The sequence below is a fragment of the Hemiscyllium ocellatum genome, chromosome 15 (assembly GCF_020745735.1).
Source record: "Hemiscyllium ocellatum isolate sHemOce1 chromosome 15, sHemOce1.pat.X.cur, whole genome shotgun sequence".
Taxonomy (NCBI): domain Eukaryota; kingdom Metazoa; phylum Chordata; class Chondrichthyes; order Orectolobiformes; family Hemiscylliidae; genus Hemiscyllium; species Hemiscyllium ocellatum.
Genome location: NC_083415.1, coordinates 31060771 through 31087281, shown reverse-complemented (window position 1 = coordinate 31087281; position 26511 = coordinate 31060771). Strand labels below are relative to the sequence as shown.

Genomic DNA, 26511 nt, shown 5'->3' with positions numbered 1-26511 from the left:
CTTAAATGAGAAAGAGCGCTAAATTAGCTGTGTGGTCCTACTGTTGGCATTTCCATCTCAGGGCATCTGTTCTGCCTATAGCAAGGATTCCCCTTTATTCCAGTGATTTCTAGCCACAACCTTATTTGCATGCAGAAGATGGGATCCTGTGCTAAATGCGCAGGGATAGACTCTCTCAGCTGGCAGAAGAATCAAACTCTGTTAGACTGTTGCTGAGACCTCTGTGTGATTGTCTGCACTCTGACAGAAATCGAGTAGCTCACTTAATAACTAAATCCTGAGAATTCTCTCCACCATCTGACAGAATGTAGCAGGAAATATCATACCCAGTCTTCAATCAGAGCAATAGAGTGATACATATTGTAGATTAAATATTTTCCTGAGAACATTTCTGGGCATCTTGTCCAGATCAAATAGAAAATTGGCAGGACTGGACTGGACGCCTAGGTTTATTTTCAATAAAGAAAAATGAGCCTTGTTGTGTTTAATTTTTACTGTATGATTTATTTTGCTGCAGTATCTCTCATTATTTTCCTTTTGACATGCTCATGATGTGTGCCAGGAATATCAACCAAAGGGCTGTCGGTGATGGTTCGCCATCACTCTATGTCCCACCTTTGTTTATTTTTACAGCAGATTGTAGACCTTACAGACTTTCAGATCTGAAACAATAAACCGAGTTTTAAACCAAATTTTAGAATAGTTTACAATAAAGCTACTGCTATTGAAAATGCTTAAATGCTGAAATGTAATTACATTTGACCTAGGGAGCTGCAAGTTACTTGTCCTGCTCAATCAATAGAATAAGATTTGGAGAATTCAAGACCCAAGATGACATATGGGTTTTGAGTTGGATGGTGCTGTTTCTTCCTTACCTCTTCAATAAACTTCAGGTTTAATTTGTCTTTTCTGTTTGCTGAAACTTGCTGCATCATTAGACTGCTAAACCAATCATTAATATTGGCACATTGATATATTTTAACCAATGCATGCCATTTTGTTCATTTTTGGCTCAATAAGCATATGGTGAGAATTGATATGATGAATGATTAAAAAAAGCTTATTCCTGTCCTAATCTAAACTCTTCTTTTCATCTACACTGTGTGTAACTTAGTCTGTGCTTCTACTGAGCATCTCACAAAGCATGCGCCTGACTGGTGATAAAGAGCAGAATCTCACTGATGAAACGTTGTTAATATATTGGGGTATAATTTTTTTCATTGTTAATTTCTACTAGGAATGTTCTTTCCAATGCTATTAAGTGCCATCTTGTAGATTGTATGGCTCTGGCACTGGACATTTGCTCTGTAGTGCTTTAAAGATGGTACAACCATAATCAAAAGCTTCATATTATTGCAAAAGTGATTGAGATGTTTTAGTTGAGAATTTTTAGTTAAGAATTTGGATCAATCGGTGTGCTGTTTTACAGGGAACATCTCGACAGTGAACAGTGATGTTTGTATTTGAATTCTTTGGCAGAAGTGCTCACTCTTTGGCTATTCTTTGGCTATCCAACCCATTGTTAAAATTCTAAATTGCTGACAGAGAAACTTATATTGTTGCTGCCAAATATATTGGTGACAACACATAGGACTGATTTTGCAAAGGATCTCCCACTCTTCTGCCACTTCTGAAGTATGCCTTCTGCTGAGATTATGTCAAATGTTTAGGAGAGTTCCATAATACTATGTTGTAAACTTTACCTTTTGGTCATTGGAATCATTTCCTAGATACAAGAGATTGCTCAGCAAAGCACGGAAGCATGAACTAAGATGTCATGATGTCATCCTTTGCACATGTGCCACTTCTTCCAGTAAAGTTCTACAAGAATTGAGTGTGCGGCAAATATTGGTGGATGAGAGTGCTATGTGTACTGAACCAGAACTGTTAATCCCTATTGTTGCACATAAACAAGCAAATCAGGTAAATTATTATCCTCTAGAAGTGGATTTCTGACTATAATGTTAATTTCTCGCACCTAACTTCTTCTTAAAGTAAAGAGAATGAAATGCTGTGCTCTCTTATATTGGTGAATTGTGTTCCTCAGTGAACCATGACTGATTTTTTTCTAGATTATCTCTCCCTGAGGGAGTATTTTGAAGAAATAACTAAAGTGGTAGAAAAGGAGCTGTCAAAAATCTAGATACTTCCTCAAAGAAAGCTATAGGTTGGATATGACATACCCATTCATCCACTTGCCCTTTATTCTTTTCTTCACCCATCTATACGGGTAATTGAAGTCTCATGTGTTCCTTTTTTTCACAGTTGGGTACACTGCTTTTTGCCATTTACACAAATGATTTGGATGCGAACATAAGAGGTATAGTTAGTAAATTTGCAGATGACACCAAAATTGGAGGTGTAGTGGACATTGAAGAAGGTTACTTCAGAGTATAATGGGACTTTGATCAGATTGACCAATGGGCTGAGGGTTGGTAGATGGAGTTTAATTTAGATAAGTGTGAGGTGCTGCATTTTGGAAAGGCAAATCAGGGCTGGACTGATGCAATCAATGATAAGGTCATGGGGAGTGTTGGAGTGCAGGTTCATATTTCCTTGAAAGTGGAATCGCGAGTTGACAAAATAGCAAAGAAGGCATTTTGTATGCTTACATTTATTGGTCAGTGCATCGAGTATAAGAGTTGGTTGGTAATTTTGCAGCAATACAAGACATTGGTTTGGCCACTTTTGGAATATTGCATTCAATTCTGGTCTCCCTGCTTTAGATAGGATGTTTTGAAACTTGAAAGAGTTCAGAAAAGATTTACAAGGATGTTTCCAGGATTGGACAGTTTAAGGTACAGGGAGAGGCTGAATAGGCTGGAGGTATTTTTCCCAGAGTCTCAGAGGCTGAGGGGTGACCTTATAGATGTTTATTAAATCATGAGGGGCATGGATGGGGTGAATAGAAAAGGTATTTTCCTGAGTGTAGGGGAGTCCAAAACTAGAGTGCATAGGTTTAAGGTGAGAGGGGAAAAACTTAACAAGGAAGAGGAGGAGGCTGGTACAATTGCAACATTTAAAAGGCACCTGGATGGGTATATGAATACGAAGAGTTTAGAGAGATATGGGCCAAGTGCTGGCAAATGGGACTAGATTAATTTAGGATAGCTGGTTGGCATGGATGAGTGGGACGGAAGGGTCTGTTTCTGTACTGTATATCACTATGACTCAATAAGTACCAAATTTACTATGACCCCCTGCTTTTTCTTCTTGTTCTGCTTGATGGTCATTCATGTCCTCACTTTTTAAGCTCTCTGTAGCTGCATCATGACTACTTCCTCTGTGGTTATCCACAAACCCCTCAGTGTTGTTTTGACATTAATCACCCATCAAGCTCAGAAACATTTTGCGGGATTTAATTGCCCATTGGTTGGAGGACTATCAGGAAAGCCTGAACAAGTTCCGGAGGAAGGCCCCTTGGTTGTGAGTGCACTTCCTGCACTCCTGTGGCTACCAGTGAGTCTTCCCTGGGATTTAGGAACCTAGTGACGGATGAACTGCCAGCCAGATCAGAGGCTGTCCATGTCTCATTGCCAATCGCACAAACAGCATCAGTGGCAGCTGCAGGGCCATGCAATGGAACACAGGCATGAAGAAGAGTAAGATGGCAGCTGAGTGTTGTGGTGGGGAAGTAACTAGGATGTCATATTTTACTACAGCCCCCCAATGCTTGGTCCCTTGATTGAGCCTAGCGTGCCTGGTGATGAATGACTCTTCCCATGGCCTTCAGAAGGTGTGGAAAAACTGTGTTGTTTCCATTTAATCTTTGAGCCGCCACTAAGTTGTTTTTTTGTTATAAACCCCCATACTACCGCCTAACAGTGATAATGCTTATTTATTCCTCAGCATCCATGTTGTGTGTGTGCAGGTGTAGGACACAGTGAAGAAAAAAATGCATAAATCTTTATTCATATTCTACCACCAGGAAGATAAAAAAACATCCGGGTGGCCAGTGACAAGCAGTGCCCTTCTCAATAAAGAACTATGCTGAACACTAATTTTTTTTTCTTTATTTTGCCCCCACATTAACACCTAACAGCAGTAGTGCTTATATTTTCCCCAGCACCCGTGAGGTTTGTGTGTAGGTGTGAAAGACAACAGGTGTACAAATCTTTATTCATTTCCCACCACCAGGAAGAAAGGAAACACCAGAGTGGCCAGGGACCAGCTGTGCCCAAAGGGCAATGCTGAATGATTAAAAAAGTGAAGGGGAGAGCAGGGACTAAATCAAAATAGAGTTGGAGGGGGAAGTAAAACACTCCACTCCCTGCGGTGCCCATCTCTCCATGAAAACCACTAAATTGTTGGTGTGCTCAGGATCAATGAGTGTTAGATAGCTTATTAATGAACCTAACTATCAACTTGCTGGCTACTTCAGGAATCCTATGCCTTTGTTCATATTCCTATAGTCCTACATATTATCTTCTTTACTATGATGATTGGCATGAAGAAATTCAACAAGTCTTTCATTCCTTTTGCAATATTGCTCTGAACAACGTGCATGCATTATACTTGTCTGCTCTTTCTTTCAGCCAATAAAATAGTAAAAATAAGATTAGAGAAAATAATTGTCAATATTTCGTGTCAGCCTTCGTATCCCTCACAAATTTATTGACAGGGGCCGAGTGAAGTATATTGGTTTTCAATCTACTGTTAAACCTTGTTTCTTTAGGAAATATTCAATTAATGTGGTTCTAATTCTATGTAAATTACAACTGAAGCAGAGGAATAAATTCTTATTTTAATGTCTTTATTGTGGGCAGAAGTTCTACTTTGTGATTGGTTGAGGCTTTGGGAGAGTTGATCGTGCAGAGTATAATCTGATGTGTGGAATAGATTTCTCTGTCCTTGAGCTTGAGTGTATTGAAACACTAGGTTGCAGCGAATAAAGGAAGATTAGAAAGGCTTTCAGTAATGTAGATAGACTCTGTAATGTCTATGCAATGAACTGTTTTGACTATGGAAGAAGTAACAGTCTGCTTGAATTTGATATGTTTAATTTCATATTATTTGTTTATAAAATTATGTTTTTACCTCCAGATTGTTCTTTTGGGGGACCATAAGCAACTACGGCCTATTATAAGCAATGAGTTCTGTCGGCGTCTCGGCATGGAGACATCACTATTTGAGCGCTATGATAAACAAGCATTGATGCTTAATGTGCAGTATCGGATGGTAAGTGTTATTTGCCCATTTAATATTGAGTATAATTTGTTATTGTCTCATGGAGACTAATAATCTAAAAGAACCAAACGTAACACTAACCATGATAAACTGATGGACAAGATTTCATTACTTAAATCTTTTTACTGAGAATCAAACCTAAATCAACATAAATTAAAAGCAAATTATATTTTGTAGAAACTATAAATTTCATTTGAAACAGGCCATCCAACAATGAAAGCTATTTCAGTTTTCTCTGGTAGTTCCTTCAGAATGTATAATATCAGTTTCAGCCTTGGTAACCCACAAAGCTCTGTTCCTCTCAAGTAGACTTTCAGCTTTTTCATTCATGGAGGAATTCGGCCCAAAGTCCCATCCAACCACCAAGGCTGACTGTCCCTGAGTACAACATTCACCAAATGTTACACTGTTTTAGTTATTTTAAAACAATCCTTTTTGAGGGTGGTAACTATAGATTTTATTCCAGCGTAGGCTGGGGATAGATAGCCTTCACCTGGTTGCCCAGGATAGACTCGCCACAAATACAAAAGTTTCACCATAGTGTATAATTCTCAATGTAATACATGACCCCCTTATCTCAACCTCAGCCTTGGCACTGCTGGTTTCTATGGCAACTCAACCTTCAGTTTCCCCTTAACTTTGTGATCTGTGTTTCAATTCATTAGCAGTAAATTGTTACAATGTACATTCTTAGCTCGATTCCCACAGGAATGAAATCATATCCCATCATTCCTACGTGTTGACCACATTTCCTATCACACTTTGAGAAGAATGGGTGGCACGGTGGCACAGTGGTTAGCACTGCTGCCTCACAGCGCCAGAGACCTGGGTTCAGTTCCCGCCTCAGGCGACTGACTGTGTGGAGTTTGCACATTCTCCCCGTGTCTGCGTGGGTTTCCTCCGGGTGCTCCGGTTTCTTCCCACAGTCCAAAAATGTGCAGGTTAGGTGAATTGGCCATGTTAAATTGCCCATAGTGTTAGGGGCAGGGGTAAATGTAGGGGAATGGGTCTGGGTGGGTAGTGGGTCGGTGTGGACTTGTTGGGCCAAGGGGCCTGTTTCCATACTGTAAGTAATCTAAAAAAAATCATAACAATATTTGTCTCTTCTGAGGTATTAGTGTGCATATAAATACCAATCTCAATCAGTTATCTCACTTCCAACCCCCCTGCTGGCCTCAGCCAGAACTCCCTGAGCCAGGAGGCAGCCAACCTGGGATAGTGTACCCAAAGGATATCCAGAAATCCTTCTAGTCTCTGTATGTGTTGCATCCCTAAGCTTTTGCCAAGCATCTCTTACTGCTCGAACCGATATCCCAATGGGAAAGTGAAGAATTGGGTTTTATTTAATAGATACAGCCAAGCTTCTTTAATATGGCACGCCCCTCTTCTTGTTCCTTTGTCACATGTTGGCCAGCCTTTCAGCCAGCTGTTGCTGCCTTCAATCATAGGCTTTGGAAAGCAGTTACAAAATGAATACCAGTTGTTCAGTTATCAACATATGTGAGATGATTCGTATCCCAGGATGGACTTATAGATTAAATCTGCAGTTCTATAATTCTGTCACTAGCTGGTGGTTTTAAAGATCCAATCCTTCTTTTCCCAGGTCGTAACAATTCAATAAGATTTGTCCTTGTTGATTCTAGCCAGACACTCTGTTAGCTTGTTGTTGTGTTACCATAGTCTTACCAGAACAAAGGGGCTGCTCTCTTATTACGGAGAGAAGTGATTAGTGGTGACTAACCTGAGGACCACCTGACATCAGGAGAAGGAAGATGTTGAGAAGTAGAGTCCTTCATGGTAACCTCAAACTGGTGATGGCAATTGAACCCACACTGTTGGTCTCACACTGCTCTGCAAACTAACAATCCCGCCAAATGAGCTAAACTGATTCCCACTCTGTTAGAGGTGATATCTCATTATCAAACAATTTGTCACTTGTATCTTCATGCAATTCCTTGCAACTATTCTGAACCCAGATTTCCAGGCTCAAAGCAAAAGGTTGGTAGGGTGTCTCACAGGGTTTGTCTGTGTAATTTAAAAGATCTTTAATTAGTCAAAGAATAAAGTGAACAGTTATAGACTAGGCCAAACCTCCTCAAAACATTTTTAAGCATGTAGTTCTTTGAGGAAGTGACTAAGTTGATAGATGAAGGAAGGGGTGTTGATGTCATATACGTGGACTTTCGTAAGGCATTTGATAAGGTTTCCCATTGTAAACTAATAGAGAAAGTGAAGTCACATGGTGTACAGGGGGTTTTAGCTAGGTGGATAAAGAAGTGGTTGAGCAACAGGAGACAGTAGTAGTTGAAGGGGATTTCTCAAAATGGAGAAAGGTGACTAGTGATGATATAAATGATCTGGAAGAGGGCACTGTTGGTATGATCAGCAAGTTTGCAGATGACAAGAAGATTGGTGGAGTAGCAGGAAGCATAAGGAACTGTCAAAGAATACAGGACAATATAGATAGACTGGAGAGTTGGGCGGAGAAGTGGCAGATGGAGTTCAATCGAGGAAAATGTGAGTGATGCATTTTGGCAAGTCTAATTCTAGAGTAAATTATACAGTGAACAGAAGAGCCTTGGAAAATGTTGATGAGCAGAGAGATCTGGAAGTGCAGGTCCATTGTACCCTGAAGGTTGCTGCACAGGTGGATAGAGTGGTCAAGAAGGCATATGGTTGCCTTCATCGGACGGAGTATTGAGTATAAGAGCTGACAGGTCATGTTAAAATTGTACACGATGTTGGTTCGGCCGCATTTATAATATTGTATACAGTTCTGATCGCCACATTACCAAAAGGATGTGGACGCTTTGGAAAGGGTGCAGAGAAGGTTTACGAGGATGTTGCCTGGTATGGAAGGTACTAGCTATGAAGAGAGGTTGAGTAGGTTAGGTTTGTTTTCATTAGGAAAAAGGAGATTGAGGGGGGACCTGATTGAGGTCTACAAAATCATGAAGAGTATAGACAGGGTAGATAAAGATAAGCTTTTTTCCCAGGGTGAAGGATTCAATAATAAGAGGTCACGCTTTCAATGTGAGAGGTGAAAAGTTTAAGGGGGATACACACGGTAAGTACTTTACACAGAGGGTGGTGGGTGTCTGGAACGCATTGTCAGCAGAGGGAGTAAAGGCAAGTATGGTAGATTCATTAAAGATGCGACTGGATAGATGCATGAGTGGGGGGGTGGGGAGCAGAGGGATACAGATGCTTAGGAATTGGGCGACAGGTTTAGACAGTAGATTTGGCTCAGCTCAGGCTTGGAGGGCCAAAGGGGCTGTAAATTTTCTTCGTTCTTTGTTTTTTGTAGCCCAGACTGTAAATTTGCTATTTGTTTAGCTAGGTGTATAATGGATATTCCTGGAGTAAGTTAGCTGCATTGACTGTCAAGTTTTAAGCAAAGAACATTTATTTACAAAATTATGGAATGAAATGCAAAGAACTGAGAACAGAATATTGGATAACCTATCCAAACTCGACTTAATGATGCTGTTCCGGATATACTTGCAACAGTTCCAGTACTCAATGGCACAGGCAACTTACAGTTCAAAATCATATGGACAGAAGGACAGAGAGAAAAGTTCCAGTTTCCCCAGTGACTCTTACTCAACTCATACTGAACTGAATTGAACTGCTCAGCTAGAGAGCTGATCATGCCCCCTTGACTATACCCGTTTTTCAAAAGACCTTTCAAGCTTTTTCCCTGAAGAACTATCTATTTGGGTAAACAACAAGGCCCCAGTGAACCATTCAAACTTCAGACACAATGGAGCCTGGTCAATTACTCCCTTGCTGAAAACAAACTCAAAGGCAAAGTAACCCAGCATTGTGTACCAGACCAGCATTGTGACACAACAAAGAACAGTACAGCACAGGAACAGGCCGTTTGGCTCACCAAGACTGCGCCAAAACATGATGCGTTTCTAAACTAAAAAATACTTTGCTTCTACATGGTCTGTATCCCCCCTATTCCCTGCCTATGCATATAAATGTTAAGGTTCCTCCAGAACTTTACTATTGTATTCACCTGCACCTGCTCCTCTGCAATGCATTCCAGGCACTTATCACCCTCTGTGTAAAAAATGTGCCTCTCACATCTCATTGAAACTTGCCCCCTTTTAGCTTCAGCCTATGTCCCCTAATAATTGACATTTCAACTCTGGGAAAATAGTTACAAAATACTTTCCTTCACAAACATAAGCAGTTCATGCTGGTTCATAGCTGGCATCAATTAATTGGTATAATTGGTATAAGTTGGCATAATTGGCCTTGGCTTTAGTTGTATTGACCAAATGTGGTCTCAGGGTCACGTTATGCCTAGAGGGTATACTACGAAACCATAGCAGGTGCTGCAGTATACCAATTTAATTCCCACTGATCCATCTCATTTTGCGACTATATGTTGTAGTATGTCATCGCATGCAACATAATCAGAGCCTTTAATCATTCTGACATGAACAACTTAGTTAACAGTCGGGGGTTAGGTTCATGGTATTAAAGCACCATTGGTGCTGTGGTAGCACCAATCTCATCAAGACCCAGGAAGCAACTTTGCAATTTATTTGGATGGAATATATCTACACCATTCCCTGAATTGGGTGGGTCACCAGTAGTTTCTGACTTTCTGATTCTGGATTAATCAAACTCAGGCCGGTAACCTTCCTGTGCATGTGTCTGGGCACACTTGGGGTAGCATAGTGGCTCAGTGATTAGCACTGCTACCTCACAGCTCCAGGGGGACAGGTTTGATTCTACCCTCAGGTGACTGTGTCGAGTTTGCACGTTCTTCCTTGTCTGTGTGGGCTTCCTTCGGGTGGTCTAGTTTCCTCCCAAAGGCGTGCAGGTTAGGTGGATTGGCATACTAATTTGCCCATAGTGTCCAGGGATATGTAAGTTACGTGGATTAGCCACGGGGAATATAGGGGTAGGAGATGGATAGGGGTGGTTTGTTCTTCAGAGGGTGAGCATGGACTTGATGGGCCCAAATGGCTAGCTTCCACACTGTAGAAATTCGGTGATTCTATGAAATATTTTCAGTATCCAGTGGTGCGTTATCAATTCTTGAGTTAGGCTTCTTGCAAATTGATCGTTATGGGTGCATATTTTATCCTTTAGTGCTTCTGACAACAACTATGGAATATTATAATTTATACTTGAGATTTGCCATGATTTTAAGTCTAAATTAATGCAACCAAAACATATTTTGTTTCTTTCTCATCTTAGGCTCTTTATCCAAGAGCTATACAATTCTTCTAGTCAGCTATTCATTATTAGGTTTGTGGCCTGCCTAGCCAGTTGACTCAAGGTGTATGTTACAGATGGTCTTTAATTATTCGAATTATTGGTCACACCTAATGTATTCAAAGTAATGCCACCTTAGGTTTACCTATTGTCATGATGCTGTCCTTGGAAGGTAACATAGAAATGGATACCACATTAACGTCTACTAACTGCATGTAGTGTCATACATCACAACACGCTAATCAATTAATATCAATACACAATTCTTTACAATATTGTCCTTCAAGTTTTAGTTCCCACATGAAAGGAAGTAAATGAGTCTATTGTGGTGAAACCTTAGCCAAGCCTATAACATGCTATGTAATACTCAGGGCCTTAGGCAGTTGTCTCCTTTCTCTATTTTAGTGTTGTTGCATGTACTATCCAGGTTGCAGACAGGTTCTCTTACTGATGTACACAGTGGACACTTCTCAAACAGCTACACTTACCAGGAGGCTACTCTCCATTTCTGTTACCCAATTACTGCCATTATTCTTGTGTTTCACCTGAAACAAAACAAGAGATCTACTGCTGGGGCACTCCTCATAGAGTCACAGAGATGTACAACAGGCAAAAAGACCCTTTGGTCCAGCTCATTCATATCCTTAATTAATCTACTCCCATTTGCCAGCATTTGGCCCATATCCTTTGCTATTCATATACCATCCAGATGCATTTTAAATGCTAAAATTTTATCAGCTTCCACCACATTCCCTAGCAGCTCATTCCATACACACACCATCCCCTGTTTGAAAAAGTTGACCCTTAATTCCCATTAAATTTTTCCCCTCTCACCTTAAACCTGTACTGTCTAGTTTTGGACTCCCCCACCGTAGGGTAAAAGCTGAGACTATTTATCCTATCCACGCCCCTCATGATTGTATAACTCTCTAAAAGTTCACCTCCTAGCCTCTGACGTTCCAGGGAAAACCTATTCAGCCTTTCCCTATAGCTCAAACCCTCCACTCCTGTTGGCAGAAACAGAATGTAAGTCATTTAGTATGAGTTGAGACAATTGGGAGTGGTGTCACCACATGTAAGATAAAGGAAAGTACCAATCTCATTGCTTTAAGATTTCTCGATTTACAGGATATTCCTGTACCAAACCCTAAACTGACACAAATTGTTTGACTTAAATACATTTTCAATCAAAATTTTAAAATGTTGTTTTTGTGCGTAGTCCAAGCAGATGTTAATAATACATGAAGGCGCATCCCCTTCATCAAGGGCACTTTATATTACCCTCTATGCAATTAGGATTAGGGGCTTCTTAGACTGTGACACCTGAATGGCTAAATACCTGATCTTTGACCTTGCACTTACCAATACTCTTTGCTTTGGGAATCAATTCCAGCCGCATGTTTTGTCTCCTTTTCTACTTGACACGCTTGTTTGTTCTTTATCTTAGGTGATACTTTCTTGTTTCTTTTTCCTCATTAACACCTTTCCCATTTCAAAATTATCCAACATTTAAATAACAGTGTTATTGGGTTGTCATCAATGTGTATTTCTCTTTAAAACAAAACTTTTTTCCATAAACATTGAAACTGAATATATAAATACATTGAAATTCACTGAATTTCACTTGTTCACTGTGTGTCTATATATTACTTTGTTTCAGAAAACCACACCAAAATGAAATGAACTTAATTAAGTTTATTAGTTCCAGTTTCTTCCAAAAGTTGGATCAAATTCTTGAAGTTGCTGGGAATGTTTAACACCCAAGAGCAAAAGATATAAAAGATCCATTCCAGTCAAAGTAGAACGTGTTAATCCAGTGACATGAAATCTTAAACTGCTAGCAGAAAGATTAAACTTTTCTTTGTTTGTTTCTCCATACCATTAGGGCAAAGCAATTTTTAACCTACCCACAGTCTACATATTTAAAACATAAATTTCTGAATAAGGAGTAAACTTTCTTTTTTTGTTTTCAGCAAATTTTAGATTAATGCCAATTTTCTCTAAGGTGTTTTAGCTTCTCTCTCAAGCTGATTGTGGTCAAACTTCCTAATTTTAAAATTTTGATTTAAAATGTATTTAAGTCAGACAATTTGCTTTCAATTTCTGATTAATAGTGTTCAATTTTAAAATTAACTTTCCCTTTGATAATTGTATCAGTGACAAAAGATTTAACTTTACAGGGTTTCTAATTCAAGATCAATACAATTCAGGATTAATCATAATTACTCCAAACATCTGGATTACATGATTCAATATTAAAGAAAAATCATTCTCAACATGTGTGAAATTTGTATGTAGATCAAAAATCCCCTGTTTGTAAGAATATTCTGAAATCAAATCTCTGGCCAGTTACCATGGTTCCAGGACTCATTCCTTGAAAGATTTACATCGTTATTACTCTTTCCACAATTACGATGCTTGTTAATATTTTTCAAACAACTCTCTGAAATGCAATAGGGTTAATTCCCAAGAAGAACTTTAATCTATTTCGCCCAAACCAAAGGAGGCCTGTATGCTTCCACATGCAGTGCAATAGATCTATAACTTAATTTTCCAGAACATCAAACTGAGACAGGCACACTCAATCACAACCCATGTAATAGTATTGGAAGCCTCTTTAGACTTACATACAATCTCTGCAACATTCAATTTCGCACCATTTTGGCTTCTGTGAAAGTTTTCCAAACTACTAACTCCTACACCCAAAAGTGGCGGGGGGGGAAGGGATCTCCAAATTTTCATTGACAGACCTCACATTTTCCTTACCACTTGATTGTCAGACCCTATTATACCCCATCCCAGAGGTATCCTCCTAGAAGTTCTATTCACCTCAAACAAAATGGTTGCTTTTGAAAAGATGAATCATGCATTTTATCATTATCTATTTTTTGATCAATGTATTATGATTATGTCCTGAGGCATATCGCATGCATTAAACACCAACAGCTTTAAAATGTACAAGAACAGATCACAAAGGGTTACTGGGTATCTCCTGGCAATCCAACAGGCAGAAAGGACCAGATCAAAGTCATTAAATACACACAGAGATAAGGCGCACGACTTTTTATTTCAACAGTAATCGAGGTTACCGTGGTCGTTTCACTTTGGAAAGAATTCACAGAGAATAGAAGTTTACTTCAAATTCTCCTTAATTGTGGAGTCAAACTAACAAATTGTTTGTTGCCAAACACATAAGCAGCTGGCCTGTTATCTGCTGAGTGAGCTCGTATCCTCTAGAATTCAGCAGTTACCAGAAGCTGTTGGCTGTCCAATTTCTCTTTAAATTCCAATATCCTCAGCTCATACAGTGATCTCCGTCCTTGTGTCAGCCTCTCGATTGTCTGCTCTTGTTTGCCATGGACGACGTTATATTTATAGTCTGCCACTATCTCTTTAGGAAACAGTCTGTTCCTTTTTCGAATCATGGGATCCCTGCTGTGTGGAAATATACCATTTGGCCCATTGAATTTGCACTGACCCTCCAAAGACACCCCACCCAGACCCATACCCTCTGCCTGTAAACCCACAGTTACCAAGGCTAATCCATCCAGTCTACATTGCGCTGAACACTACGTACAATTTAACATGGCCAATCCAACAAATCTGCACATCTTTGGACTTTGGGAGGAAACCAGAAAACCCAGACGCAACCAGGCATCAAAGCTTCCTTGTTTTGCATTTCCTTTTTGAGCCTTTCCCCCTCAGACTGAGATATGAGCCTCACATTATTGCTCTTTTGCCTTGCCATTTAATTTAGACAGAAAACTATGAAGTTTCTCTGTCGAGTCAATTGGATTAGCTTTTGCTCAGGGGGTCATGCCACGGTAAGTAAAGGGCAGCTTCCAGTATTAGTCCAGGAACTTAGAAATGGTCAGTGAGTCACTCAGGATGCTCAGAGCCAGGATTCTCTCCTCATAAGACAAAACCCTGTCTTGTCTCTTTCTATCCTATTGTTTTCCTGCTGGATTGAAAGACAGGGAGGTATTACAGGAGATAAAAGTGGGTGGCACAGCTGTTATTATAGGTGTACGAGGGGAGGTGTCCTGAGTGAGTGAGTCGGCAGTGCAGACAGTATGCAGCATTACTGCTAGCAGGAAGTTAGGTGGGTGAGAGTAAGTAAGGGATAATGCTGCAGGCAATAATGAGAGTGACAAAGCATGAGCATTCATGGAAGATGGATGCAATAGCAGAGGTAGAATGAGGTAGCAAAAAGAAGATGGTGACACCTATGCTGATGGAGTGGAGAAGGTCATTGACCTTCTTCTAGGCATTCCTCCAAATGACTACAACTGCTTAAATCTTGGTAGCAACCTTGAGCCAGGCTAACATGGTCGTGTTTTGTGGCTTTCTACGTTGGTTATGGGCAGAGGGAGTTCTACATCCGTACCACCCATTCAGCAGGATCTCCAGGTCCCTGTTGCAGAATAGGTGCAAGTTCCCCTCAACTGCCCTGTCTTGGACAAATTCAAGAAACATATGGCAACTGTGGAATTACAGTGTTTGTCCAAATGCACAATGGCCTATTAAGGATGGCACAGGCGTGAGGCATGATGGGGAAATATGAGATATTCAATGAGTGGTGAATTACTCTGGGAACGGCATTCTGTGAAAATTGAACATGAATGAAACCATAGGGGTGAGCTAGGTTACTAATGAGAAGAGTTTGGTGAGAGAGGGCGAGAGAACGCACTAGGCCTCGTGATGACAAACCCTCTAAAAATCTTGATGCAAGTTGGACTTAGCCAACAAACAAGATGTAGGTCACAAACTTTAGAACCAAGAGAAGTGTAAACAATAGCTTGCAAATTTAACTGACAAAAGGATGATGGTGAAAGGCAAGTTGATCAACCAAAATAAATAAAAGATGGATCTTGTGTATAAATGACAGCAGTAGAATGATCACAAGCACTGGCTGTCTGTAAAAAAAAAAGACGCTGTAGTTATGATTATATGGAGCAGAAGCTGCTGTTTGGGAAAATGATGTAACATGATAATTTTCCATACTGAGAAATACCTGCGACAACATTGCCTATAGCTACAGGTACACCTGGAGTTCTACAACCACTCCGTATTGTAGTATATAATAGATCTTGGCAGTTTAGAGAAAATTTTGTGCTTGAAAATTTGTGCATGGCTATTTTCCTTAAAGGTAAATTCTCTTCTATTAAAACTAGAGTGAAAGATTTGTATTAAGTACAAAACAGCTAACTATCTCCAGCAGGAGTTATTTTATAAAGAACAGTCTGTATGTGATGTGATGGAAAATACAGGCTGAACATCCTTTTAGATTCTATGTTTTGTTAGTTAATGTGAATTTGTTTTCTAAATGTTCATACTTCATTACTTGTTTAAAAGAAAACTCCAGTGAGTGTTTTCATTTAATTTTTCAGCATAAAGAAATCTGCCAGTTTCCTTCTCAGATGTTTTATAACGGGAAGCTGGAAACTGATCCTAAACTTGAGCGTCGTCCCCAAAGTGTCTTCTATCATCGTGGAAAGATGACCTGCCCAATAATCTTTGGGCATGTCCTGGGAGATGAAATTAGTTTGATGGTCTCAACTGAGGAGGGAAATGAGAATTCCAGAGCAAATAAATTGGAGGCTGAGAAAGCTGTGAGTACTTTTCATTTTCTTTACTCTTTCATGGCATGTGGGTATCCCAGACAATGCCAACATTTGTTGCCCATCCCTAAATGACCTTGAATGGGGATGCTTGCACAGCCATTGTAGAGGGAAGTGTCAACCACATTGCTGTTGGTCTGGAGTCATTTGCATTCCAAACTAAGTATAGGTGGCAGATTCTGTAACCTCAAGATCTTCAGTGAACTTGATGTCTTCTTACAATGACTTCATTGTCACTAGTTTTCAATTCCAGATTTGTAAATTGAATTAAATCCCATCAACTGCCAAGGTTGGATTTGAGCTCATGTTTCCAGAGCATTTACTGGTTGAATTATTAGTCCAGTGATATTATCACTAAGCCACAGTCTTCTCAAAGAGGAACAAATAGAAGACATATAATAAATGGAATCTAGTGGCTTAACCAGCCAATCCATAAGAAATTTTATTTGTATTTGTCCATTGAATAAATATTTCTCATAATTTCATTTATCCCTTTGAAAGTTTGTTTTCACAACAGCTATAAATCCAATTTTTATTTTAAATAAAATATTATAAATGAAATCTGAAGATTCTTTCACATTCATCTTTAAAATATATAAAGCTATTTCTTACTAAGGATAAGTTCTCTTCACAAATTTGTAACCTTTGGCAAAGAAAGCACTGGATTTTTTTCTGGGATTATTATACTACCCAGTGACCATTGGTGAAACAAGAAAATTTGCTACTTATGGGTCTTCCAAACTTTGATCCAATAATTTATCAATTGTTGAACAGTTTACTATTCTTGAAAAATTGTAGCTGAGAAACGTCAGGATTTCAGATGTGATTGCTTTTACAAGGGAACCAGATGTTTTACTGATGTTCAAAAATGTGTACAATATCTGTACACTGCCTCATTTTAGTCAAAGTGTGTTATCTGTGGCTCAATTAACAGCAATCTTACCCCTAAATCATGAATTTTCTGATTCAAGTCCCACTCCACAACTTACACCCAAAAGCCACAATTGACACACAGTTCGAAAGGAATATTAGATTAGATTAGATTAAATTCCCTACAGCATGGGAACAGGCCCTTCAGCCCAGCAAGTCCACACCGACCCTCTGAAGAGTAACTCACCCAGACCCATTTCCCTCTGACTAATGCACCTAAGACTATGGGCAGTTTAGCATGGCCAATTCACCTGACTTGCACATCTTTGGATTGTGGGAGGAAACCAGAGCACCCAGACAGATACAGGGAGAATGTGCAAACTCCACATAGACAGTTGCCTGAGGCAAGGATCGAACCTGGCTCCCTGGCGCTGTGAGGCTGCAGTGCTAACTACTGAGCCACCGTGCTGTGATAACTTCTCTTCACAAATTCTTAACCTTTGGTAAAGAAAGCACTGGATTTTTTTTCTGGAATTGGTACACTACTTAGTGACCAAATTGGTGAAACAAGAAAATTAGCTACCTATGGATCTTCCAAACTTATGCTTCCAAACATTGTACTTTTAAGTGAGCCATCTTCCATGTGATATGTAAATGAGGTCCCTTCTGCATGCTCAGGTGGATATAAAAGATCCCATGGCATGATTTTGAAGAAGAGCCAGAGGTTATAGTTATTGTAATCAACCTGTTCTGATATTTTATGACACCACCCAGGACTGATGGGACCTGAAACCATAGTTTTTGGACTAGAGGGAAGGACAACAGCACTACTCCACAAGACCCTTAGCTGTGGATAGATCCTGGTGTCCTGGTCAATATTTGTCATCAATCAATGTCCCAAACACACGTTATCTGATAAGTCATTGATTATCAATTGCTGTTTGTGTCTGTTTACTGAGCAGAAATTAGCTGCGGTGTTTCCTACATTACAACAGTGATTATACTTCAGAACAATTAAATTATCTGTAATGTATGTCCTGACAACATTCCAGCAGTAGCCCTGAAGACTTGTGCCTCAGAACTTACTATATACTTTGTCAAGTTATTTTAGTACAGCTATAACACTGGCAACTGCTAAGCAAATGTGGATAATTGCCCAGTGCACAATAAGCAGGCAAATACAACCTGACCAATTAGTGGTCTTTCAGTCTACTCTCAATCATCTGGAAGTGATAAAACACACCATTGGCAGTGCTTTCAGAGTACATTTAAAAGGGGTTACCTGCTTATAGATGAGCAATTTGCATTCAGCCAGGGTTACTGAGCTCCTGATCTCATTCCAGCCTTGGTCTAAACATGGACAAAAGAGCTAAACTGGATTGTGAGGTGAAACTAATTGTGCTTGATGTCAAGGCAGCATTTGACTGATTATGGCATCAAGGAACCCAAGAAAATCTGGAGTCAATGGGAAGAAAGGGAAAATTCTTTGTTGTCTGGAGAGAAAGGAAGATGGTTGTGGTTTTTGAAAATCAATCATCTTATCTCTCAAAATCACATCATGATTTCCTCAGGATAGTTTCTTAGGCCAAACCATCTTTGGCTGCTTCACCCTTGACCTTCCCTTGGGATGTTTGTCGACAATTGTACAATGTTCACACCATACACAACCTCGGATAACACAGCAAGACTTGACAACATCCCAGCTTGAGCTGATAAGTAGCAAGTAATATTAATGCCACGTATTTGCCAGCTCCAACAAGACAGAATCTGACCAGGCTTAATGCTTTATTATCAACATCCTGGGGATTACTAGTAACCAGAACCTGAACTAGACAAGTCTTGTAAACTGGCTACAAGAACTGACAAGAGGTTTGGAATTTTGCAGCAGGTAACTGACCTCCTTTCCCCCAAATGCCTAACTACCGTCGACAAGGCAGAAGTCAGGAGTGTGATGGAATCCTCTCCGCTGGCCTGAATGGCAGCCTGCATTTTTGACACCACATCCACTACCTTCAATATTTCCTACCTTCACTTGTGATGCACAGTGGTAGCAGTGCGTACCATCAACAAGACACATTGCAATAAGTCATCAAAGCTGATTTGGCACCCCCTTCCAGATCTAGGATCTGTCCCACCCAGAAGGACAAGGGCAAGAAACTATATGAAACACACCAACAAAAGCTCCCCTCCAAGCCACACACCATTCCCACTTGGGGACGTATGGGTTTCTTCACTGTCACTGGGTCAAAATCCTGAAACTTCCTTCCAAGCCTGGGGTGTACCAGGGACTTGAAGATGGCAGCTCACTGCTACCACCTTCAGGGCAGTTAGAGATAAGCAATAAATGCTCACCTAGCCAACATCACATCAACAAATAATAAGAAAGTGCTGTAAGTGAGGCATCTGGTTGTTATGAACAACCCGATATAATTGTAAATATGTGCTTTTACAGTTCTTTTCTGTTCAGAGGTCCTGCAGCAGCAAGTTTCAGATTACAGGGTTCACCCCAGCCTTTTCCCCTCCTCACCATCCCATAGCCCACGCGTGCCCCCCAAAAGAGTCAGCTGAGAACACAGCTTGGTCAATTTTGCAGCGACTTGATGCTCCATGCAGTGTTAATTGGCCCAAGGTGGAATTTCTGCCTCTCACTCAATAGGAAGTCCTGACTCAGAGACCACATGACTGATCTGTTTATGGGAGAAAGTGAGGACTGCAGATGCTGGAGATCAGAGCTGAAAAATGTGTTGCTGGAAAAGCGCAGCAGGTCAGGCAGCATCCAAAGAGCAGGAGAATCGACGTTTCGGGCATGAGCCCTTCCTGAAGAAGGGCTCATGCCCGAAATGTCGATTTTCCTGGTCTGTTTATGGTCCCAGCAGTGGGAGGAGAAAAAAAAACAACTTAGGGTCTGGAGTGCACTTCCTGGAAGTGTGGTGAATGCAGAATTATTGAAACATGCAAGAAGACTTTGGACAAATACCTGAGTAGATATAGGTATGGGGAGAAAGCAGAAGATAGGAAGTAGGTAATGATGCTCATTTGAAGAGCCATTGCAGAAGCAATGGGCTGAATGGTCTACTTCTGCCATGTAACATTTCTGCGATTCTGAGTGCCAGCATCTCATGGTTAGGACTACAAGATTCTAAATGCCAACGTTCAAGATCAGGTAAATAGGGATGTGTGTGCAAGATTGAATCTAGAGAGTCCATAAAAGTATGCAGGATTGCAGATCACAACCATATGCTGAAATGGGCTCATGGAGAACTGAAAAAAATATGTTAGTTGTTGACAAAAATACAAATCACACTCATAATATTCGAACATTTGAGAACAAACAAGTGAAAACTAAATGTGAACATTATTTATCAACCAATCTATATTTGTTAAAGGACATTAGATTAGATTCCCCTACAGTGTGGAAACAGCCCCTTCAGCCCAACAAGTCCACACCGATCCTTCGAAGAGTAACCCACCCAGACTCATTTCCCTCTGACTAATGTTTATAACGCTATGGGCAATTTAGCATGGCCAGTTCACCTGACCTGCACAACTTTGGGCTGTGGGAGGAAACCCACGCAGACACAGGGAGAACGTGTAAACTCCACACAGACAGTCACCCAAGGCTGGAATCAAACCTGGGTCCCTGGTGCTGTGAGGCAACAGTGCTAACCACTGAGCTACTGTGTGGAATGAAGTCTTTTTCTGTCAGGATGAGTAGTACATCTCTCGGTTAAAGGTACATACTTTATTATGAAAGCTGGATCAGGTAAAGAGAGTCTAACCTGTGAGTTTAAAGTTACACCTTCATGTATTCACTGTCTCTGTTTTTCCAATTGATGTACAGGTATTCATTGTGAAGCAGCTAACCTTTGCCAAAATCAAACCAAGTGATATTGCAGTTTTGACACCCTACAATGCCCAGGTGTTGGAGATAAGCAAGCTGTTCAATGCAAAAGGAATTACAGGAGTAACTGTGTGCACTATCATAAAAAGTCAAGGTACTTGTACACGTAAAGTTCACTTCCTTTGTAAATGTTGATGGCAACTACATTGCTTATTTCACAATGTTGCTGTGGGATGTTTTAACCTGCCAGAGTGTGAACATAGGAACAGGAGTGGACCATTCAGTGAGATCATGGCTGATCTGTGGTTTAATTCAACATAACTGCTTTTGGCCCATATCCTTAATATCTTTGATTAACAAAAATCTACCTACCTCAGATTTAAAATCAACAATTAGCATCAACTGTCATTTATGAAAGCAAGTTTCAAACATTTCCCAACCTTTCCATATAGAAGTGATTCCAAACATCTCTTCTGAATGGTCTAGCCCTAACTTTTGGACTATGTCATCTCGTTCCAGCATAAAATTGGACAGAGGACTATGCTAAACAAACCTGCAGCTGCTGCAGCCTGAGCTGCCATTCAGTTAGGTTCTGGCTGTTGTGTAATGACCATGATCCTATTGAATTACTGGGCAGGCTTGAAAAATCAAATGGCCTTATCCTGCTTAAGTCCTGTGTTCCTATGTTCCTACCATATTTACCCTCTTTCAAATCATGTCCTTTGATGCCAGAATTTCAGTTGGGAAACCTTCCATCTTATCCTTTTCAGTTTCAAATTTCATAGTCATTGTTAATTTAATCCAAACCAAGAACAAAAGAGTCCTGATAGGAATCTCTTTCTACCATCCACTTCTGAATAGGCTGGGCCTTTTTTTCCCTGGAACTTTAGAGGCAGAGGGGTGACCTTATAGATGCTTATAAAATCAGGCGGGGCATTGCTAGCGTTAATAGCCAAGGTCCTTTTCCTAAAGTGGAGGAGTCCAAAACGAGTGGGCATAGGTTTAAGGTGAGAGGGGAAAGATTGAAAAGGAACCTGAGGGACAACATTTTCATGCAAAGGATGGTGCGTGTATGGAATTAACTGCCAGAGGAGGTGGTAGAGGCAGGTATAATTACAACATTTAAAAGGCATCTGGATGGGTGCATGAATAGGAAGGGTTTAGAGGGATATGGGCTAAATGCTAGTACATAGGACTAGATCAGTTTAGATATTTGGTTGGCACAGATGAGTTGGACCAAAGGGTCTGTTTCTGTGCTGTACACCTCTGTGACTCCATGACTGAGCATTCTAAGCAAATTTACTTCAGAACAATTTAATAAACCATGCCTTGAGTTACTTGGTGTTGTTGTAGACTTTATACTGCACCTGAAAGCAATTATTTACTGATTTTGGACAATAAATTGTCTATTAATTAATCAATAAGCAACGTTTCAATTGACAGTGCTGCCTACGACTATCAAGGTCACCATGTCCCTTATTTTCTACGCAGTACAGGCTGCAGCCAGTGACAGAAGTGATCACTGTTTGCTGTGGCAGCAAGGTAAATGAGGCTGTCTATGCCAGGAGAACATGCATCAGATTCCTATAGACCAAATCAGGAGGAGAGGACATAGATTTTGACTACATTGTTGACTTTGGTCTGAGGTACCAGAGTCTGCACTGTATTTCCTGAATGTTTCCTTGATTGGAATCCTTTTCAACATCAATGAAAATCGTGGCCTCTTTAGGCAGCTTGGTTGCAAACACTAATAGTGCACCATGTAAATCTGTAACTAATTTTCAGACATTCATCAGGCCTCTATGTCACCATTATACCAACTAGGTGGTGAGGTCACAGGCTGGATACATGTTGCCAAGTGAAAATGCCTTTAGACGAGTGTTTGGTTTCTCTCAAGAACAAGGCTGCAAGCCTAATGTGTGTGTCCACTGACAGCCATTCCATGCCAAATATAAATTGAGCAGAATGCTGGTTTACTATTTGTGGCCATGTACTGCAGGCTGCAGAATTCCTTAATACTGAAGGAACAGCCCTTGATGACTGTTAGCATGAAGTGGAGGAGAAGGAGCAGGTGATGTGAATACCTTGTGACAAGGTATAAGGAGAGGAGTCCAGGTCATAAAACCAGTGTCAGGAAGAGCAAAATGTCATCGGTGCTGGGGCCATAAAGCAGTGGGAATAAGAGCGAGAGATCGAGCAAGTTAGAACAGAACGTAAGTCCCAGCAGGAAGCCTGCCAGTATTCAAAAAGGCTCCTTATGGAGAGAGAGAGAGAGAGAGAGCAATGATGGTTTAGCAGACTGATTCCTGGAATGATAATTGAAGAGAGTCAGGATTGGTTAGGATAACGTTTGCTAATGAATTTGGGGCGATCTCATAGAAAACTATAAAATTCTAATAGGACTAAACAGGGTAAATGCAGGAAGGGTGACCTCAATGACTGGCGAGTCCAGAATCAGGGATCACAATCTAGGAATACACAATAAGCTGTTTAGGACTGAAATGAAAGGAAATTTCTTCACCCAAAGAACAACGAGCCTGTAGAATTCACAGAAAGTAGTTGAGGCCAAAACATTAAGTAGTTTCAGGAAGGATACAAAAATAATTGTTAGAGCTAAAGGAATCAAAGTGTATGAGGTGAAAGTAAGAACAGGGTACTGAGTTCGATGATCAGCCATGATCATACTGAATGGTAGAACAGGCTTGAAGGGTCTAATGACCTTTTCCAACTCTTACTTTTTATGTTTCTATGTTTAAAAGTGGTGTCAGTGGAAAGCAGTGAGTTTGTTGGTGGATAAGTTGTTTTTCTCCACCTTAAAGCTGCATTGAGAAAATACAGGATTTCTAGCTTTCTTTAAATATTATACTTGGCTTAAAGTTAGGCTATGGGGGCTCAGTGTGAGTATAGATTAGAGTGGTGCTGGAAAAACCCAGCAGGTCAGGCGGCAGCCGAGGAGCAGGAAAATTGTCATTTCAGGCAAAAGCCCTTCATCAGGAAGATGAAGATGAATCTTCATCACGAAGATTCCTGATGAAGGGCTTTTGCCCGAAACATCGATTTTCCTGCTCCTCGGATGCTGCCCTACCTGCTGTGTTTTTCCAGCACCAATCTAAGTTAGACTCTGACCTCCAGCATCTGCAGTCCTCACTTTTGCCTCAATGAGAGCATGTTTATACAAGAATTTGATAGGTTTCTGATTATCAGTGGTGTACAGGGCTTTTGTGGGTAAAAGACATTGAAGTGTTCAAGCAGCCATGATCACATTGAATGCTGGGACAAGTTGTACATACAGAATGGCCTTCTCCCTTTCCTATGTCCCTGTGTCCCTAACCATTGGCGGGGGAGCTCAGGCCCATGTGTTGCACAACCTGCAGTATGTGGGAAATCTTAGGTGCCTACATATACAGGAAGTGCCATGGGGTTGACCAGCTTAAACACCAGGTTTCAGAACCTGAGTGTTGGCTGGAAGCATTGCAATGCATCCGTGAGTCTGAGAGTTCCGTAGATAGCATGTTCTAGATGTGGTCATCCACCCAGCTTATGGAAGAGCAGTCAGGGAAGGAATGGGTGACCACCAGTTAGAGAAAGGTAGATAGACAGGTAAGCCTTAGAGCGCACCTGTATTTTCTGTTTTGGAAAATGATGAGAGTTACAGTTTCTCTGGGGACTGCAGCGAGAGCTTAGCTGCACAAGTGGGAGGAGAAAGAGAGAAAAAGCAATACTGTAGGAGACTTAAGACTGAAGACTACAAACAGGCATTTCTGCAGCCACAGACATGACTGATGACTGCCTGTGACCAAGGTCAAGGATGTCATTGAACCACTGCAGAGCCTACTGAAGGGACGCGGCAAACAGTCAGTAAGTGGTTTACAGTGAGACCAACAACAAAAAGATGAGGTCTTGCAATAAGAATTCAGGCAACGAGGTATCAGATTTAAAAGCAGCACCTTGAAGATTGTAATCTCTAGATTACTCCCAGTGTCATTGGTTAGCATAGGAATAGGTGGATACACAGTTGAATGCGTGGCTGAAGAGGCGATGCAAGAGGTGGGTTTTAGTTTCCTCGATCACTAGATCCATTTCTGGGGAAGATGGGACCTATACAAGTGTGTTGGGTTGCACCTGATATAGACAGGGCTAACATCCTTGCAAGTGTGGTATGGTGGCGAAAGGGTTGTTGGTATGGTTAGAGGGGTATTAAACTATTTTTCCAAGGGGGTGGGATACAGAGTAGAGGTATAATAGACCTGGGGTGTTGATTAACATGTGGGGATGTGATAACGTTACTAACACAGAGATATGATTGAGAGAGGGTCAGAACAGACAGATCAATATGCTAGGGTGTATAATCTTCAAATGGGTTGACAGTGGGGTACAAAAGAGGAGGTATTGTCACAATATTGATCAAGGAATCAAATACTGCAATAAAGAGGGGATGATCTCATTGAAGGTTCCTCAAATAAGGCCATGTGGGTAGAAGTTAAAGACACAAATAGATAATCGTGTTTCTGGGAGTGTATTATAGAACCCCAAACAGTCAAGGTGAGATAGAAAGATAGATATGTAGGCAAATCAAATGAAGTGTAAAAGTAATAGGGTAATACTAGTAGATAATTTCAACTTCCTAAATATTAACTGGGACAAATGAGGAATGAAAGGCTTAGAAAGGCAGAATTTTTCAAGTGTATCTTTGAACGCCTTTGAAGTAACACATCAGACAGGAGCACTGCTGCACCTAATATTAGGGAATGAAGCCAGGTAAGGCATAGAAGTGTAGGTTTGGGAACATTTTGGTGATGTACCATAAATGAGCAAGACAATAACGAGAGAAAGAGTAGGGCCTAAAGTAGCAATTTGAGGGTGGAGCCAGAAGATATAGGTCAGGTTTTAAAGGAGTTCTTTGCCTGCAATGGTAAATGATGTAGGTTTGGAATTGGGGAGTGCGGCTGTCATATAATTGAACAAGCTAGTATTGAGAGGGAGGAGATTTTGCCAGGCTTATAAATCCCCAGGTTTTATTGAAATGGATCCTAGACTCCATGGGAATCAAATGCAGAGGAGCTGACATTAATTTTAAAATCCCCACTAACCACAGATGGGGTATCAGAACAATGCAAGACAGCTAATATGGTACCATTGTTCAAGAGAGTATTCAAGATAAACCAGCAACCTCCAGGCTAGTGAGTCTAGCATCAGTCATGGGAAACCTATTTGAGCAATAGAATTTATCTCCATTTGGCGATACAAGGATTAATCAAGCATGACTTTTTAAGGAGATATCATATCTAAAAAAAATGATTGAATTATTCAAGGAGCTGACTAGGTGTGTATATGTGGGTGGTACAGTTCAGCATCATAGGTCTGGGTGACATCTCCCCACAAATCTTCTTTCAAAGCCTCATGTCAGGCTTGAATAACAATTAATTGACATATTTGAGAATCAGGGTCAAGATTAGAGTGGTGCTGGAAAAGCACAGCAGGTCAGGCAGCATCCGAGGAGCAGGAAAAATCAACATTTCGGGCAAAAGCCCTTCATCAGGAATGAGCCTTTTCCAGCACCACTCTAATATTGACTCTAATCTCCAGCATCTGCAGTATCCACTTCTGCCATGTTTGATAATCACTCATGTGTCAGCCTTGAGGATCTGTCTTGTTAGTTCTTCACAATTTATCCACAGTGGCTGCACTAGAAGTTGTGTGAAACTTCATTAAGGATACTTCAGATGACATCAGTAGGAGACTTTCAACAGCTGT

The 26511-nt window shown here is 40.6% G+C and overlaps 1 protein-coding gene across 3 annotated transcripts in view; it reads left to right on the top strand.

The window, feature by feature from the left end:
- helz2a (helicase with zinc finger 2a) overlaps positions 1-26511 on the top strand; it is a 103231-nt gene that overhangs the window by 68267 nt on the left and 8453 nt on the right. For 2 of the 3 annotated variants that reach the window (XM_060836332.1, XM_060836331.1), the window contains 4 exons: positions 1731-1923; positions 5044-5178; positions 15816-16037; positions 20758-20911. In XM_060836332.1, the coding sequence (XP_060692315.1) occupies positions 1731-1923; positions 5044-5178; positions 15816-16037; positions 20758-20911 (704 nt within the window). Of the gene's footprint in view, positions 1-767; positions 837-1730; positions 1924-5043; positions 5179-15815; positions 16038-20757; positions 20912-26511 lie in introns of those variants that run through there. The other variant, XM_060836333.1, reaches the window with a different exon arrangement.